The 20,437-nt window shown below is 38.8% G+C and overlaps 1 protein-coding gene across 1 annotated transcript in view; it reads left to right on the top strand.

The window, feature by feature from the left end:
* The window catches only part of LOC119775702 (meiosis inhibitor protein 1), a 146,711-nt gene that overhangs the window by 104,776 nt on the left and 21,498 nt on the right, over positions 1–20,437 (top strand). The window contains exons 25-27 of the mRNA XM_038273769.1: positions 4,999–5,168; positions 5,477–5,561; positions 7,660–7,844. Of these exons, the coding sequence (XP_038129697.1) occupies positions 4,999–5,168; positions 5,477–5,561; positions 7,660–7,844 (440 nt within the window). The remainder of the gene's footprint in view (positions 1–4,998; positions 5,169–5,476; positions 5,562–7,659; positions 7,845–20,437) is intronic.

Below are 20,437 nucleotides of genomic sequence, written 5' to 3'. Positions count from 1 at the left end.
TATTTTGATGTTACAATTATCATATTTCACACCTCATTCAACTCACAAAAGAAGAAGAAGCTGTTATTTGTGGACATACTGTATATAATGTACATATCCCATGAACCTTTTTTTCCTTTGCCAGATTCTTCTTTGACTTTTTTAGCTGATGTAGCGAGTAAATTTCTCCACTGCGAGATCAATAAAGTGAATCAATTAACGGTAACTTCTGTTACAGTGTGCAGATTTTTATACATATTTTTGAGTCTTATAGTTTTCTGATATGTTTTATTAATTTTGCAATATTTTGACTTTTCTTTAAGATTAAAGCATGTTGAACTTTTTAGTTTTATTATTTTGTTATTGTGGGAAAAATATATATACTAAGGGTTATGATGAAGTCTCTCTCTCACATCAGATGGCAAAGTCACAATTATATATACTTTTATTTAATTTCAGATGTTTATTTATTATGTTTTGGGTTACTTTTTGCACATTTTATATAAGTGGTTAAACATTCTGCTAATTGACCCAAATGTGAATGTTAATTGTTTTCAGAGCTGACTGTGCTTTGCTTATTACATAAAAAATCCCTCACAGCCTTAAACTTCTACAAGATTTTATCGCTTCATCTGACTTTATCCCCTTGTTCCATTGTCCAGTATTCAACCGTGAATGCTGTCTCATATTTGTTAAAGAGAAATTTTATTTCATTTTATAAATTAGTCTATTGATTTCTGTTTGATTTTGCCATTTTATATGAATAAATCCTTTTTAGTATTGAGTATTGTTGCCCAAATGTATATTTAGCTCCAGTATATGTTAAGCCCATTCCTTTCAGGCTAGTATAATGAATAAGAGATTTCTTATCCAGAATTAGTTGCTTCAGAGCATTTTTTGCAGACACACCAAGATCCTCTCTATTTGATTCTGATGGATTTTGTCAGAAGGGTTAAGCTTGGAGACATTTACTCCACGCAACAATGTTGTTTTGGCTCCAAGGCTGAATCTCTGCACAGTGTAGAATTAGATGTTAAATCACCTGGCTTTATGAGTTTGGACATTTTTTGCTCCAAGAAAACAATCTTGTTTCACATAGAGGGATTCCTGTGCTAAAGGAATGACATAACATAATAGATAATCACAGATCTGTAAGCTGCAGCATTTTTGTAGCCTTTACATGGTTCAGTGTCAAAGTTAACAAATGTAACTGATGGTTCCTTTACCAGCTGAATTAGATTCAAGAAAAGGCCCAGGTGAGGAGTGTGGCTCAGTATCAAAAGAATTATTAGGTAAACTATTTTTTCATTTGTGTCTAAATGTTGGATCCATCCATCTATCTGTCCACATCCAATGGTGGAGGATTGATTTGTGACAATGGGGAGACAAAAAAATGATGGTAGAGAAACAAAGAATCATGGGAAGTACAGCAAACCTCTTTGAAAGTAGAACTAAGTTTAGAAAATACCGAACAAACACCAAGCAACTGTTTATGTCGACAAAAAATGTCTTTATTAAAATATTATTTAAGAAAGACACTGTGATGAAATTGAACTAGTAAGATGTGCAATAATCTGTATTCAGTATATGTCTCATCAACTATCTGTCCTTTCCTTCCAGCCACCAATTTGCCAGACTGGTGTGTCCATCAATCCATCCTCTCTCTTCTTTGCAGAACAGGTTTCTGCAGACCACAATTATATACACCTGTCTCTATAAGGGCCTCACAGTTGACAGAGCATGTCAGAGCGCAAACACCAGGCATGAAGTCAAAAGAATTGTCTGTAGACCGAGACAGGATTGTCTCCGGACAGAAATTTGGGAAAGTAAAGATAGATACATGGCAGTAGTGTCCTGTAGTAGACCTAAAGACACCATGAAAAACAAAATTACCTGAACTTATGAGACAAAGATTCAGCTCCTGTAATTTGGAATCTAGGTGTTGTGTTTAGATGAGTTACGCACCACCCTTTCTCAAGGCCAACACATCCCTACAGGGAAGCATGGTGCTGGCAGCATCATCCTTTCATCCGGGATGAAAACCTGTTCTAAACCTTAGATTGGGGCAAAAAAACAGCCGGAGCCAATATCTCAAAATAATGACACATCAGCCCAGTTCTGAAGTCCTTCCATTGGCGCCATGTAGCTCAGAGATAAGACTTTAAAATCCTTCTGTCTATAAATTACTTAATGGATCGGCACCTTAATACATAACAGATGTATTGTCCCAGACCATTCAGGTCTTCTAGTTCCAGCCTACTCTGTACACTCAGAACTAGAACCAAACATGGAGGAGCAACATTTAGTTCCTATGCTCCAGTGATCTGGAACAAACTCCCAGAGGACTGTAAAAGTGCTAAAAGCCTGAGTTCTTAGTCAAAGTTAAGAACCCATTTGTTTAGAATTGACTTTGTCATGGCCCTTTCACAACTTAACGATTTAGACAGCATATGCCTGACATACTTAAAATATGGCCAAAACGCTGGCATACCTTAGATAAGGTATGCGTCAGTTTTTTATAAGTTATGAGCATGCTGAAGTACGCTGAAACACGCCTGCAAACGTCGACATACGACAAGTATGTTGACGTGTCCAAGCGTGTGCTCATACATGGGCCATAAGTTACAGCTAAGTTATCTCATCGTTGACAAGTGTAAGTTACTCATAAGTCATGGTGTCTAGCTTATCCATAACCTATGAGTTGCGTGAGCATAACGTGTGCGTAACTTATCAAGAAATTATCTCCAACGCATATCAACGTATTTGGCCAGACGACCGCTATACGTGTTTCAAACTTACAGCTATTGTATAATGGCGTATTGGCAGCGTTTTGGTATAAAAGGGGGTTCACAGGAGAAAACTGTCAGTACTCCTCCAGACTGCATCCCCATCATAGTGTGAGCGAGAAGATGAGTATGATGGATCCTCCCTGCGTTCACGACCAACAAACTTCCTAGCAGACATGACGCTGAATCCGCTGGGAATGCAAACCCTCTTTCTTTTTTTCATTTTATTTATTCTTTATTTTTTTGGCGGGTGGTAAACCGCAGTTAGGTTAATAGCGAGATCAAATTAATCTTTTTATGCAGGCCGGGCGCCTCCATGCGCTTCGCTGCTCCCCTCAGGACAATGGCTTGTGCATCATTTCATGGGCATTATGAATACTCTATGTATATGCCCAAAATAAAAAAAAAATACATAGAAAGTTCAGCGTATGCCAGCATTTTAAAAGATTCTGGGACGTCGGGCATATATTGCCTAAATCGGCAAGGTGTGACAGTGCCCTAACTGAGGGATTATTGACTATTTAGTTCACCACCTGTTTTTATAATGTTTTTATCTTTGTGTGCTTTTATTCTGCTTTATTTTTCTATTTTCATGTAAAGGCCTTTGAATTGGCCTTGTGCGGAATTCTGCTATATCCATATCTTCCCTTGCTTATCCATAGTAAGACCTTATATTGACTTTCATTCATTTTAGTTAGTGCATGTATGCCTAACCCTGACATTTACTCTATCTTTAACCATTACCAGTGCATTCCTAATCCTAAACTTAGCCTAAAGTTAATTCACACTATACCCATAAACTGACTCTACAATTAAAAATGGGGGTCCACCACATTAGGACCTGCTTTGAGTTACACAAGGCCTGTTGGTTCTCAGAAGGTTGCTCATAAATAGTCCCAGGCAAGTAACATAAAGAAGTACAAGCACAAACCCTCAAACGAGCACAAGAACACATCCACACATTTAAACCCCTGCTGGTAATTAAATAGACCAGCAGTCTATTTCATAGTCTGTTACAGCTCAAGCTGCATTTTGATGAATGCTAAGATCTCCCATAAGATTTTTTCTTTCAAAGATGTTATGGATTTTTTTTACAAGCATTTATAATTTTCCTGAGTTTCTCTTCCTTTTTTTTCTTTAAAGGTGTTTAATATTTTAATACGTTTGTGATTTTCTTCTCCTGGTGTTTATATTTTTAGAGGAGTCATCCCCTGGAAATTTTCATCTTCAAAAGTCTGTGTTGGCATTGGACTTCAATTAAAACCTGTCACAAAGTTCAGAGTTTGAGAATGGCTTGTTTTGGGGTTTCACGTTCTCATTGTTAAAACCAGAAAAGCCCATAGGGCACTCTCCTCCTTGATGTCATTCCTGGAAGGATAATATATTATCTTTTCTTGCTAGCACTACTCCCTTCTCTATTCCACCAAAATGGGTTATTGCATTTATTAGGGACTCACCTGCCAGCGGTAAATAAGTGTTGGGGTTTGCATACATTTTTATCCGCCATCTAAGAAACCTGGAAAAAATGTTAAAGGAACCAGGGAAGACTCCTAACGTTGCTAGTGCTACATATGCACACAAGTCAAATTCTATTCTCCACCTGGTTTAGGATGCTTTTTTTTCTATAGGTGTATTTCATTTCTGGCAGTTTTTTTTTTTTTTTCTCCTTATGCCTTCTGAGCTGGATCTCCTAAATTTCTTTTTTGTTTCATAATGGGAATAAAGATTCTTGACTTTTGAATTAAAGAAATCATTTTGGATTAAATAAGGCTTTGACATAGCTAAGTTTGGAGAAAATGCAACACTGACAATACTTCCCAGATTAACTTTATCTGCAAAAAATCCACAGAAACTTATTTACTTAAAATGAATAGGAACTAAATGTAGGCCTGGAAAAGTATACTGTATACATTTCACATGACGAATGTATCAGAACTCAGATTATGCTCATAGATTAGATTTTTCTGTCACTGCTGTGTCGCTTGCAGCCCCAGTTTGTCTGGACGTGTGAAATTGGCACCACAGAACTTGACAAGCAGTAAATGAAACCAATGATTATACTAAACACTGCTATTAATGCAGACTGGTGGACAAAATCCCTATTGCTCTAATTTGGGACAAATTAAGGAATAACTTTCTATGTATTTTTCCAGAGGTTAAAAAAAGGCCTCAAACAGAGGATCTTGACTAATCCCACGATTGTTTTAAGGTCATTGGGTTTTCTTCTTCCTAGCTGTCTCCATGCTGCTCTCCAACAGTGGGCTGATGGACCAGCTGCAGACAGTCATCTCCTCCTCTGCTTCATCCCCCCCTCCATCTGCCTGTCCTCCTTTGGCTCTGCTGTGCTGCAGCCATCTACTCCTCTCCTCCCTCATTACCTTGCAGCGCATTCACTCCACTCAGGTACAAACCACAGCTCAGCTTGGCTCTTATCAAAACTCCCAAGATGGAAGTTCACACAATGAGGGAGCAGTCAAGGGCAAAACACACAACAGAACTGAGTAAAGAGTCGGGTTTAACTGCACATTACAGGACAATTACTTCTATTTGATATGGATTACAGTATAAATCTGCTTTGCTTTATGTTGCTTACAATGCAGGGGTAGAACAATCTTGAATGCAACAGTTTTAACCTTAATCCTGCCAGCTCTCTGATTGCCCTTCTGTTTTTCTTCTTTTCTCTCTCATTCTCCTTTCATTTCTTCTGTTAGGTTCATAAGAGCATTATTTGGAGTCTGGACACAGCTGTGCAGCGATTGCTTTGCCAGAAAAGAAACACAGACAACCTCTTGCTGGGTAATGACAGCTCAATTGTATTTTCTTCTAAACGTTTTAAGACCTTTTCTTCACAGAGAGGAGACTCACAATCAGTTCATTTGGAGATAAGTGGGATAATGGATTCATCTCTGAGTAACCTGTTGTTTTTTTCCTTTTAATCATTTATTTTCAATCTTGTCTGTCAATGAATGTGTGCTGCTGTTCACTGTCCAAAACAGGACACACTGACTGGTGTGTCCTGTTTTGCATATGACATTCATGATGATAGCATGCTTGACACACTGAGTGAATCAGAGAAGGCTAATCTTATCTTTAGTTTACATAAAGTTCTGCAAACTTCCTGTCAAAACTTCATCTTTAGTAGATACACCTAACCCCATGTCTGCATTTCAAACTCACTCATCATATTAAATGTCCCACATCCCACTGCAGCGCTCGTTGACAGATCATCCCTGCTGCTGCTGTGTCTCTGCCTGTCAGCTGAATAAGTAGCCTGTCAGGGTCACTGTAATGTATTGGCTCCCTCCCTTTGCGTGCAGATCTCTCTCTTTCCCTTCCTCCCTGCTCATCCAGCCTCCTCTCTGTCTCACTATCTCAGTTTTTAGATCCCTAATGCTTTCAAAGCCTTGCTTTTCTGAATCACTGTCTTGGTTTTCTTCTTTTTTGCTCTCACTAATTAGGGCTCCTTCCCATTAGGACACTCAGATCTTGCCGTTCAGGACTTAAATGTTTCAGATGGTTGGCCAGTTTTAGATTCCACTCTTTTCAAGGCAGTTTTCAATTTATTTATTTTTTTCTTGTGGGCTCAACACATGAGCGACTGGTGGCAGTCATTACCATGATTGCCACCAACAATGCATCAAGGATTAAAAGTCAGAAGGTTTTCATTGAATTGAAAAAAGTATTATACTATAGCAGAGTTGAACACAACTAAAATTATGTTTTCGTTCTCGTTAAAATCAAGTTGGGCCTTTTTCAGCTTTTTTTTGTGCACTTCTACCTGTGCATGGTTGAAGTTTCACTTTGCTGGAGGAGGGCAGCAATTATCGCTTCGTCTCACAAGTTCCTTTGGAAATGAATGGACAGGGAGCAACGTTCCATTGCATGTGTTTAGCCTTTGGTCTCTTCTCTCATTTAGCACTTGGACAACTTAAAACACATTGCCTCTTCTCTCCGTTACACATCAATCCTAAAATTGCTTCCTTTGCTTTAGCTTCTTTCCACTATGGCCCAATCTCTTCTGGTTCTAGATACTTGCAATCTTGCATGTACTTTCCTGTCTGTGCTTTCACAAACTTATGGTTTCTATCTCTCATTTCTGTCTGCCTTTTCTTTAGCCATCAGTCTTCTACAAGAGCATCTCATTAAAGTGCTGCAATAGATTTGTTACCCAAAGAGTGAAACATTTGGTTCGTTTCTGTTTTTGATTTATTGTAGTTTTTCAAACATATCACTAGAAATAATTTTGGATACAGAAATATTTTGTCATCATGGAGAAGACTGCTGACTTGACAGTTTAGAAGCAGCCAGTCAGTCATAGAAGCCACAGGGAGGATCATTAACAAATACTGCATTAATAAATATCACAAGGTATATGATGCTGGAATCAAACTCCAAAAACTCCAAATGTTACTGGAGTCACATTGATCCTCCCATTCAACTTTTCATAAATGTGGATAAAGATGGAACGTTGGAAGGAAAATAAGTCCTAGCAAGGTAGAAAAAAAGCCTTACGAAGAGATGCAAAGCCCATTTAAGCAGTTAGGGAAGATTTGAAAAGGTGTGGACTGCAGCTGAATTCAGAACTTCATGTTAAGCCACTTCTAAAAAAATAAAAATAAACTCCTTCCCAAACTTCACTAGTTTGTGATATAAGAGCCCAAGTCTTAAATGCATTTACTGTATAGTAAATAGAAGTATTTTTCTCTAAAGCAGCATTTCTTTATTATAAACAATTACTGTTTTATTTAACACTCTAGATTTGAGATGTTTAATTCTATGAAATTGATTTTAATTTACCTTAAAACAATGTATGAGGTTCAGTTTTTAATTGATGAAATTATTTATTTAACTATAGTTTTATTCTTTCTTGTTTTGCCTTCCGCTTTGTCTCCAGTCAGCTACCTGAGGATGCTGCAGGCTTTGCTTGATGCTGACCTGGCTTCAGCAGTGGTGTGTTTGGGCACTGATCCTGGACTAGTAGGGCCCAGGCCCTTAGAGGCTGAAGAGGGAGCACTGTACCCACTAGGTTGGACAGGGACCCAGTGCCTCCTGACCGCTCTCAGAGGCCTTCTTCTACAGGTGTCTATCCATCCTGCATACTAATATTTTTGTTTTGATCTAAATGTTCGATACAACCTCTAGTTGTAAGAACGATTCTCTAGTATGGCCAGGTTTAGGTGTGTTTGACAAACCATTTTTATGCAAAGACATAAGGTTCAATTTGTTAATTTTGCTCTAAAATGACTTTGGAAGTCGATTTCCAAGCTGTGACCAAAAATATTACAGTTTAGTGAGATTTTGACAAAAGCATCACATGTGGAAAAGCTAACATACTAAAAAGCTGTCAAAAATCTGAGCAAAGAATAAGGAGAATTAAACACGGGTCATAAACAAAAAAATCAATTTTCAGTTAGATGGCCATATCAACCTAAGCTTTGACTATTGGAAAATCTCTACAGAGTAAGTAGTCTCTCTCTCAGCTTAAACTTATTAAATGGCACACATTTAATAAAGCTATATGTATGTGTTAAGGCCTCTACTCACATTTTTGTAAATTACAGATGGATTAAATTGAATCACATTAACAAACTGAGCTGTTTGCATCACACCAAATTTCAAGATTTAAACAATGCTGATAACTGTGACATTAATAAATAAGAAACACTGACCTGTTCCCTTTATAAAAACAAACACGTCACTGCAGTAACAGGAGGAAGATTACAGCGTCTATCTCAGTGAACCTTGGCCTGTTTCTCTGTAAAATATTTGTTTTGTTTTTATTCAAAATGTAATTTTTTTAGGGCTTTCAAAAAAAAATATGTAGAGATTTAAAAAAAACTTAACTCCATAAAGAAGATTTGTTGATATTGGACAACTTGGATAAAAGTTAATAATTCCCTCAACTGTTAAATTTTGAGGGTAAAACAGTCCTGTAAGTTGCTGACACCTACTCTTCTTCACAGCAGTGCATATACATATGCATGATATAATACCCTACAATGAGTGTCATAAATCAAGTATCGGCGTCAGCCAGTACGTGCATGCATTCGCTGATTGATTAGCGGATCTAGCAGCTGTGCCTCCAGATCACATGAAGTCCATGCATTGCCACTCCCTCCATTTCAATCTCTTATTAATATTTTCTTTGATTTTTTAATTTTTTTTCTTTTTTGTTTAATTTGAAGCATGGGTAACATTTTTTTCTTATTGCATCATTTTAAGTATGTCAATAAAGGAAAAGAAATTATTATTAGCATAAGGACTTGGCACCAAAAAAATGGACAGACTGGGAATCAGTTAGATTTATGTCAAAATAATTGGTATCGGCACTGATCTTAAAAAACTGTATCAGCTGATCTGTAGACTGCAGACCAAATTACTGCTCTGAGTTGGCAGGGGTTAAGGCAGGAATCAGTGATAGAGGGGAAAGTTGTTGATTTGCTTTGTGCTTGTGTTAAAATGTTTTGCGAGAAAATAATCCCTATTTTACTGTTTGCATTTTTAATACATTTATTATTGGAGCAAAAAAGCACAGGAACACATTCATCTGCTAGTAAAATGTTTAGGATAAAGGAAAACCTTTCAAAACAACAACAACAAAGCATCAAGGTCAACTTTTGACCACAGATTGACAAACCTGTAGCATTTCCAACCAAAAGCCTTAATTTAAAAGTGTCCTGTAATTTCAATTTTGGTTCAAGATACTGATTTCTAAAAGCTAACATTTATATTTAAATATGTGATCGATCAAAACAGGTCTCCACTGCGGTCAGATGCTGAAACGTTTGACTCAAGAAATTTAAAGAGATTATTTAAACAACAGATAATAGACAAAGGCTTTAAAAGTTATTAAACCTGTAATGTAACATTAATGCAACCAAATGCTGATGACTTTGAATAAATACATAAAAAGTCAAGCAAATTAATTGGGCATACTGAAATGACACAAATAACTTTTCTTTTCCTTTTATGTCTCCTTTGGCATCGGAAACACTGAGCCCACTTTTTGAATATTTTCAGTAGAGCTGCACAGTATATCCAATCACAGTCATCCTCACAGTATTCATGTTTAGTCACGAGGATCAATGGATTGCTTGGATATATTCATTGTTGAGATATTTTAATTCAAGTTCATAGCATGCAAATCCTTCTGGTAAATATTAAATTTTCCCCTGCTGCGTCCTTATACCATGTAACCTTGACCCTCATAATACATTCTGAATATATATGACGGTAATGGCACTGTGTTACATTATATAAAAAAGAAAATGGAATTCAGTGGTTGAATTCCAAATATTATGTCTGCACACTTTGCATTCCAATCTGATATTTAGATAACTTAGCGATACGGAAAAACTATTTTTAACTTAAATGTCCTCTTCTGTTTTTTAAATGAGTCCTAATTCCAAAAAACACATAAATACAAGAAAGGAAGCTTCATCCACACTGGATAGCAATTTAGAAAGGACCTTCACTGTGTAGGGCCCAGAAGTTAACTTCAGGATTTAAGAATTATTATTGTTAAATAAAATGGTAAAAACTTCAAAGGCATAAAGTTAATGAGTTTAACTTGTTGTTGTTGTTTTTTTTTTTTTCAATTTAATGAACATAACAGCATAATACTCAAAAGAAAACAAACATAAAAACACATCCCTTTTGTCCCCCATCATAAATAGATATATCTGCAGGAAAGTAATGTTAAAGTTATGTGAATAAATACAAAGCTTTCAATAAAAGACAATGAACACAGATGCAAATCTATTGTATCACAAATCTATACTTCGGTCATCTTTTTATCTCTAATGCACAATGTTAATATTCTAGCCATGGAACTAGCAATGATCCATTCAAAGGTCATAAAAGGTGGTGGCATCTATCCCTATCTAGATCCAAGTGTTTGTATTCACAAAAGCTAAGGAGAGAAGACCACACACTGTAAAAGTCATCAACCTTTCCTTTTACCATCTAAGTCCATTTTTCCAGTGTCACATAAAATGCCAACTTTGATTCCATTGACGAGTGGTGGGTCCCTGAGTCTCCTTACAGTTTAAGCGAATTGCATGCTCAGTTTGCAATAGACAAAATGTAATTAATTTATGCTCATTTACAGTCAGTGGGAAATCTTCTGGGTATATGTGCACTAAACATATTTTGGGACCAACCTTCCTATCAGTTTTGAAATTAAATCAAGTACCTCATTCCAGAATATCTTTAGTTTTCAACAACTCCACATACAATGCAACAGTAGACCACTTTCTTCCATGCATTTGCAACAGGGTTCAGGTATATTGGGATTAAAGTGGTGTAGTTTAACAGGTGTGATCTAAGTCCTCAGCAACCATTTATACTGTAAATGTCAAGGTTGATGGATTTTGTTGTGGACCCAAATGCGGAGCTGAAGAGGCTAAGACTATTTCTTGCCCAATATAATGAAGTAAAGATATAGAATTCATAGTCCAGAACTGAACAACAGAAACTCATGAACCTAACAAAAACTAGGAGACTCTAGGGAGGAATAATCCAAAGAAATGACCAGAATCCAGCAATGAGTAACTGAAAAGGAGGTGTATATATGGGAAACAGAAACAATGGGAGGACTAATTGGTTGATATGGAGCAGTTGATATGGAAAGGAAATGACACTCGGCAGGTACCGTGCAGTGGAGGGTGGAGTTATGCGACCAACTGGGAGCAAAAAGCAGTGATCATCTGTCCGAACGGTCCACTATATAGTCCCTGCTTTATATAGTGACTGAGGGATTTGGGGGTTAGGGCGGACGTTCAGACACAGCAAGTTTATATGAGCTATGACAACAGCAACTTTAAAACAGCGTGTACGAGGAGAAATTGGCTTGTGCCTGCTCTCGCACGCATTAAATAGGCATTCCCTCTTGGGAGCGGGTACAGGGTTGTGCATGTGCTTTTTTTTTTTAAATAGAGAGGGCAGGTATTTTCAAAAATTCATGAAAATCCTCCACTACACTTTTAAACAGAAGCAAATAGTCCAGAATGTAAGAGCAGAACATTAGAAGTGTGTCTCTTGTGTAGATTGACTTTGGGCAAGAAACATGTCCTTTCCAACTCCTCAACACTTACGTTTAATTGAAGATCATTTTCCCACACTGATGGGTAAGAGAGAGAGCATTCTTTAAAACATGCTATAAGTACAATATAAAGGACCGATATATTACCTTTGCGTGGTTTATCATGATACGTTCTATTGTAGATAATGGGGTTCTGAAGTAGATTTTAATTTGAGAGTATATAAAACTTCTTAGTTGAAGGTACTTGAAATAATGTTACCAAGGTAGATTAGATTTATCTTTTAATTTTATAAATGCCATCTTTGCACCTTCATCATAGAGATCTTTTATTTTGCTTAATCCTCTCTACATCCAGAGTTTTAATCCCATTTCACGTCTCCCAGGAGTTAAAATTCATTTCATTTCTCCATCGACAGTTAGGAGGTGTCATCCAAGAAAGCATGTGCTTCATACCATATGGTCAGAGTGTTTTGAAAGAATAGATTCTGCATACTTTAGCTTGTGATAAATAAAGGTACAGACATAATAGAAGTTCAGTTGCATTTTCACCGAGTCCTTATCATACAAATATTTTTTTTCTAGATTTCCAGGTTATACTTGATTTAATCAGATATGTAATTTCAGGTGAAAATTGCCCGTAAAACCCTCTGGGCTGGAGGAGTAAATGTCTTTTGGTGGCATATTATCCTCAAAGCTTATCGAAGCAAAGAGGAGGGTTTGCTTGACCTATAGTTTTTTTTTTCTTCTGAAAGTTAGTGATGAGCCGGGTAACTGTGATCCGTCAGCTACTCTCTATACCCAGAGGTCCCTTGAGTTTAACTATTTCATTGTTTTGGACCAACTGTGTCATGATGGGTTACTGAAAAGCCCAATATGCAGAACACCACGGAGACTGAAGAAAAGTTTAACAAGTTTATTGTTCACAAGCACATGGAAATAACATAGGTACTGGTTCAGGCCTGGGGGCTGGTTCACTGGAGTCTGTGTGGGAGATAGTTCAGTTAGCTTGGACGCAGTTGAGTTTGAGTTTGAGAGTTTCAGGTTTATACCTTGAGAAGTCCGGTTTAGGCTTTGAGAGAGGAACTGTTGGGTCCAGAGATTGTTTAGTTCAGCAGAGTCCGATAACTGCTTCAGCGTCTTACTTCTAGCGTGAGGGCAGACCTTGGCTTTGGGTTTCCAGCTCTTAGTCCAGAGCTGCATGGGAATCCAGAGAAGAGTCTTCAGGTTTGGCTCAGAGGGCAGGCTCGGCAGGTTAAGCTCATCCAGAGCTCACAAGAGAAAAACAGGATTCCTGAAAGCAGAGACAAAAAAGGATTAGAATCCTATCTGGATTCAAGAGCAACAAAGGTTCTCAGAAGATGCTAGGCTCAGGTGCTAACCAAACTGGATTTAACACTGCGGCGTCGAGGCAAGGTCTGAAGGCAGGTTATATACTGTGGATCCTCTGATGATGAGATGCGCCTCAGGTGTGTCGAAGGCTCAGCTCAGGAGGATCCATGGCGGACTCTGCTGGAGAAAGATGGAACTTCTCCAGCTCCCAACAGTACCCCCCCCTCAACGACCGCCTCTTGGCGGTCCGGAAGATGTCGATGGGAGGGAGCGCTCATACTCCTCGATCAACGATGGGTCGAGGATGTAGGAACCAGGAACCCACTGGCGATCCTCCGGACCGTAGCCCTCCCAATCGACGAGGTACTGCCAACCGCGACCTCGCCGACGGGAGTCCACGATCCGGCGGACGGTGAAGGCAGGATGTCCATCGACTTCCAGGGCGGGTGGAGGGGAGTCGGATGGAGGGCACAAAGGACTCGAGATGACTGGTTTGACCTGAGAGACGTGGAACGTGGGGTGGATGCGAAGAGTCAGGGGAAGTTGCAGGCGTATGGCTGACGGATTGATAACCTGGGAAATCTTGTATGGACCAATGTATCTAGGTGAAAGCTTGCGAGACATCCCCTTGAGGGGGATGTCCCGAGTGGAAAGCCATACCTCTTGTCCAACCGAGTACTCTGGGGCAGGACGTCTCCTTGAGTCGGCGAAGCGTTTGGTTGTTTCCGAGGAGCGATTGAGTGTGGCGATGGTGTCTCTCCAGATGCGCTGGCATCGACGGATGTGCTGGTTGACTGATTGGACCGAAATCTCTCTCTCGTCTGCAGGAAAAAGTGGAGGTTGATAACCAAGACTGACCTGAAAAGGTGACTGGCCGGTGGAAGCTGACTTGAGAGAGTTGTGGGCGTATTCGATCCATGTGATGTATTGGCTCCAGTCGGTGGGATTATTGGAGGTCAAACAACGAAGGGTAGACTCGAGCTGCTGATTCATTCTTTCGGTTTGACCGTTGGACTGTGGATGATAACCGGAGGTTAGTGAAGACTTACAGTTGAGAGCAGAACAGAACGCCTTCCAGACTTGGGAAATGAACTGGGGTCCACGGTCTGAGAGAATTTCTTGTGGGATTCCATGTAGACGAAAGACGTGTTTGACCAGAAGCTGAGCGGTTTGAAAGGCCGTGGGAAGTTTCCTGAGGGGGATCAGGTGACAGGACTTTGAAAATCGATCGACGATGGTAAAGATTGTGGACATACCTCGGGAGATGGGAAGACCAGTGACGAAGTCGATGGCAATGTGAGACCATGGACGCGTGGGAACAGGAAGAGGATGCAACAGACCTGAGGGTGGTTGGTATGAAGCCTTATTTCTGGCGCAGGTAGAGCAAGCCAAAACATATTCGTGACATCTTTGTGAAGAGTAGGCCACCAGAAACGTCTAGAGATTAAGGCGATGGTTCTGCTCACCCCAGGATGAGCGGAAAACTTGGCAGTATGCATCCACTGTATCAGGCGAGATCTAACAGAAGAAGGGACATAAGTTCGGTTTGGAGGACCGTTACCTGGGTCAGGTTGAGAAGCCAGGGCAGAGTTAATAAGATCGGTGATCTCCCAGGTAACCACTCCAACAGTGCAGGATGCGGGAAGGACAGGTTCAGGCGTCTCGGATTGATCAACGGAGTAAAGACGAGAGAGAGAATCGGGTTTGACGTTCTTGGATCCGGGTCTGTAAGAAATAATGAGGTTGAAGCAAGAGAAAAATAGGGACCACCTTGACTGACGAGGATTGGCTTGTTTAGCAGACTGGATGTAAGCTAGGTTCTTGTGATCTGTCCAGACAAGAACCGGGTGCTCAGCTCCCTCCAGCCAGTGTCTCCATTCCTCCAATGCAACCCAGTCTCATGGGAAAATGTACCCCCACTACGTTGGTCCACACTGCAAAACGTAGTGGAGGTACATTAATGGCCATTTTTTTGTGGTACTGTTACGTTTCTTCTGCCTATACGTTTTCTATTGTTTTACGTCCTAGTCACGTGACTTTCAAGATTCCAGCTGGGAGAAGAAAAAAAACATATATATGGCCGACATTCGCTCATTTTTTTGTGGAAAGATTAATGACTTGAGTTTGTTTTTGCATTAAAATGAGTTTTGATTACATTTCTAGTGAGAAATGTATAGTTTGTTGCCAGAATATTTACTCAGGGAATGTACATATTCACTTGCTTGTTCGTTCTTGCAAAGATTTTTCAAGATAATGTGAAACTGTAACATTTTGGTATAAACATGGCTGAGATTTCCCTAACTTTTAGTGGGAAAATCAATAATTTCAATCAGTTTCTGCATTTAAATGGGTTTTGATTACATTTATAGCGAGAAGTGTAGGGTTTATTTACATAATATTTACTTAGTGAACATACATAATCACCCGCTTGCTAGTTTTTGCTACGGTTTTTCGGATCTCCTCAGGATTATGTGAAATTGCAACGTTTTGGCTGCTACCCATCGCCTAGCATTTAGCTGCCGCCCCGGTTCAACATTGAATTCTTTGTGATTTAACTCCATCTGACGGATCAAACCCTCGCCACTGCGTGTGTTGCGTCTGAGGTTGATTTTCAGATCAATGCATTACGTCATGGCATACGGGAGAAACTAATTAAACTAGTTAAAAAAAGGATCATGGGTTAAGATCGGATGTGTTTTATTTGGAAATCTACCGGATCCTTTGTGCATTTCACTTCCTGTTTGGTGCGATCTCATTGATGGGTTTTGACCAGATTTTGACCAAAGAGGAACTAAAAAACAAAAAACAATTTAAATACACAACCAGCATATCTGGAATCAATGACAGAGAGCATACATAATCACCCGCTTGCTAGTTTTTGCTACGGTTTTTCGGATCTCGTCAGGATTATGTGAAATTGCAACGTTTTGGCTGCTACCCATCGCCTAGCATTTAGCTGCCGCCCCGATTCAACATTGAATTCTTTGTGATTTAACTCCATCTGACGGATCAAACCCTCGCCACTGCGTGCGTTGCGTCTGAGGTTGATTTTCAGATCAATGCATTACGTCGTGGCATACGGGAGAAACTAATTAAACTAGTTAAAAAAAAGGATCATGGGTTAAGATCGGATGTGTTTTATTTGGAAATCTACCGGATCCTTTGTGCATTTAACTTCCTGTTTGGTGCGATCTCATTGATGGGTTTTGACCAGATTTTGACCAAAGAGGAACTAAAAAAAAACAATTTGAATACACAACCAGCATATCTGGAATCAGTGACAGAGAGCGACTGGGACCAAAAGTTTATTAATTTCCCCCCACTGATTTCCATTCAAAATGTTTTCGATCCCACCGGGCTCTAGGGAAGGGGCGGGCATACCGCCACCTACTGTTCATGAGTGTGTAGCAACATTGTTTTACATCTATTAAATTCTATTTTTTAATTTTGTATTCTGAAGATAAATAATGCTTTCCTTAATCTATAAATATCTTTTATATTTCCTTTATTTCCCAATAATCCTTTAAGACTCCATTCTTGGCCTGTCCTTTCAACTCTTTTCAATTTCTTCCTTTCAGGTCCAGATGTTTTACAGTTCATCAATACGTGTTATACATTTTCTATCTCTCCACATCCTTCACATTTATCATTATTTTTCCTCCCTATTAAGTATAAATTGTCATTTAAATAAGTATGACCTACTCTTAATCTGATCATTATTATTTCTTCCCTTCGGTTTCTCTCATTAATATTTCTATTTAATACTGACTTTTGTACTTTATATAACCTTCTTCCTTTTTTATCTTCATTCCACCTTTTTTGCCATTTTTCAATGTCTTTCCTCTTAATAAATGATTTTCCTTCCCCTTTCCCTAAAGGAATTGTAATTGTTATTGCCTCCTCTAATTGCAAATTTGTCTACTACTACTACATTTTCCCACTTTGACCTTTTAAGGTTAGCATATTGACCAAAAGCTGACACCAAAAATAAGGCAATCGATTATGTACAACAATATGCTACATTTAATGAAGACTAATACAGATTTTACTCTCTTATAAGAATTAGTTTTAGGTTTTATAGGGGAGAGTTTGTATCGGCAGTCATCTGGGAATCTTTTATGTATTTACTGGTAAAGAACAACCTCTCAACCCATTTAATGTAAATGTTGCGTTGAACCAGAAAGTTATTTGAAGAGCATAGATGCATAAATATGTGCATAGCTTTAACAAGGGCCTCATGAAGGTCTGTTCTGTTATTCTCTTTTGGAGAATATAGACATTGTGGGCATTCATTTCCCTGATAAGCTGGTGAAGATTCTTAGACATCCAGGTCATAATCATTCCAAAAAAAACAAAAACAAACAAACTTTGGACTTTGTTTTTCAAGTTTGAAGACTTCCCATTCAGGACGTTTTTCAATTCAAAATTACAGTAGCCCAACAAATCCTTGTTTTGGCTAAGAAAATATGCAAATTGAACCTGATGCCTGATCCCAATAGCTTGACTCTGAACCGAATTTGATCCCTATTACTTTTTGGCCACATGCACATTATTGTGCTGCCTGCTCAACCCTAAGAAAATGTTCTGGAACTGCCACTGAACTGACACCCAATGCATGGAGGGTGACCCAAAAAGGTCCATTGTTAGAGAAACTGGGTGCCTACAAAGTGCTGTTTTCAAGCTAATTAATGGAAAGTTAGGTGGAATGAAAAGTAGACAAATAACAATTACAATTCCTTTAGGGAAAGGGGAAGGAAAATCATTTATTAAGAGGAAAGAAATTGAAAAATGGCACAAAAAAAAAGGTGGAATGAAGATAAAAAGGAAGAAGGTTATATAAAGTACAAAAGTCAGTATTAAATAGAAATATTAATGAGAGAAACCGAAGGGAAGAAATATTAATGATCAGATTAAGAGTAGGTCATACTTATTTAAATGACAATTTATACTTAATAGGGAGGAAAAATAATGATAAATGTGAAGGATGTGGAGAGACAGAAAATGTATAACACGTATTGATGAACTTTAAAACATCTGGACCTGAAAGGAAGAAATTGAAAAGAGTTGAAAGGACAGGCCAAGAATGGAGTCTTAAAGGATTATTGGGAAATAAAGGAAATATAAAAGATATTTATAGATTAAGGAAAGCATTATTTATTTATCTTCAGAATACAAAATTAAAAAATAGAATTTAATAGATGTAAAACAATGTTGCTACACACTCATGAACAGTAGGTGGCGGTATGCCCGCCCCTTCCCTAGAGCCCGGTGGGAGCGAAAACATTTTGAATGGAAATCAATGGGGAGAAATTAATAAACTTCTGGTCCCAGTCGCTCTCTGTCATTGATTCCAGATATGCTGGTTGTGTATTTAAATTGTTTTTTGTTTTTTTAGTTCCTCTTTGGTCAAAATCTGGTCAAAACCCATCAATGAGATCGCACCAAACAGGAAGTTAATTGCACAAAGGATCCGGTAGATTTCCAAATAAAACACATCCGATCTTAACCCATGATCCTTTTTTTAAACTAGTTTAATTAGTTTCTCCCGTATGCCACGACGTAATGCATTCATCTGAAAATCAACCTCAGACGCAACGCACGCAGTGGCGAGGGTTTGATCCGTCAGATGGAGTTAAATCACAAAGAATTCAATGTTGAATCGGGGCGGCAGCTAAATGCTAGGCGATGGGTAGCAGCCAAAACGTTGCAATTTCACATATTCCTGACGAGATCCGAAAAACGTAGCAAAAACTAGCAAGCGGGTGATTATGTATGTTCACGAAGTAAATATTATGTAAATAAACCCTACACTTCTCGCTATAAATGTAATCAAAACCCATTTAAATGCAGAAACTGATTGAAATTATTGATTTTCCCACTAAAAGTTAGAGAAATCTCAGCCATGTTTATACCAAAATGTTACAGTTTCACATTATCTTGAAAAATCTTTGCAAGAAACGAACAAGCAAGTGAATATGTACATTTCCTGAGTAAATATTCTGGCAACAAACTATACATTTCTCACTAGAAATGTAATCAAAACTCATTTTAATGCAAAAACAAACTCAAGTTATTAATCTTTCCACAAAAAAATTAGCGAATGTCGGCCATATATATATATTTTTTTCTTCTCCCAGCTGGAATCTTGAAAGTCACGTGACTAGGACGTAAAACAATAGAAAGCGTATAGGCAGAAGAAACGTAACAGTACCACAAAAAAATGGCCATTAATGTACCTCCACTACGTTTTGCAGTGTGGACCAACGTAGTGGGGGTACATTTTCCCATGAGACTGGGTTGTCCAATGCCAGCTTGATGGCCAAGAGTTCACGGTCTCCAACGTCATAGTTTTGCTCTGCGGGGGAAAGTCTACGAGAGAAAAAGGCACACGGGTGAACTCTTTGATCCGTGTCGAGTCTTTGAGATAAGACAGCCCCCACACCAGAGTCGGAAGCGTCTACTTCGAGGATGAATTGCTTTCAAGGATCGGGCTGGATCAGCACAGGAGCTCTGGAAAACAAAGTCTTAAGTTTATTAAATGCAGCTTGTGCCTCGGGGGTCCATTGGAAGGTTCTTTTGACTGAAGTTAGAGAAGTTAGTGGAAGAGCTGTCTGGCTGTAATTCCTGATAAATCTTCGATAAAAGTTGGCGAAACCCAGGAATCTCTGCAGCTGCTTACGGTTTTCAGGAACCGGCCACTCCAAAACTGCCTTTATTTTATCTTCAGAAGGCTTAACCTGCCCGCCCTCGAGCACAAACCCCAAAAAGGTGACTGAAGACTGATGAAACTCGCATTTTTCGGCTTTGACAAAAAGTTTGTTCTCCAGTAATCTTTGTAACACCAGGCGGACATGTTTTTTATGCTCAAAAAGATTCTTAGAATAAATGAGTATGTCATCAATGTAGACGAACCCAAGGGAGTCTTAAAGGCTGTTTTCCACTCATCTCCATCTCGAATCCTGAGAAGGTGATAAGCGTTCCTTAAATCGAGCTTGGTGAATACAGTAGCCCCATGTACAGGTTCAAAAGCTGAAGCGAGTAATGGGAGAGGGTACTTATTTTTAATAGTTATTTGGTTCAGGCCTCTGTAATCGATACATGGTCTTAAGGAACCGTCCTTCTTGCCAACGAAAAAGAACCCCGCACCCAACGGAGAAGAAGATGGGCGAATTATTCCAGCAGCTAAAGACTCATTGATATATTTTTCCATAGTTTCTCGTTCAGGTTTGGAGATATTATAAAGTCTGCTGCTGGGTAGAGGTGCTCCAGGTAATAGCTCAATTGCACAGTCATATGGTCT

Source organism: Cyprinodon tularosa, unplaced genomic scaffold (genome assembly GCF_016077235.1).
Source record: "Cyprinodon tularosa strain WSP-4 unplaced genomic scaffold, ASM1607723v1 ctg89, whole genome shotgun sequence".
NCBI classification, from domain to species: domain Eukaryota; kingdom Metazoa; phylum Chordata; class Actinopteri; order Cyprinodontiformes; family Cyprinodontidae; genus Cyprinodon; species Cyprinodon tularosa.
Note: the sequence above shows the minus strand (reverse complement) of the source record. Positions and strands in the feature narration are given on the sequence as shown.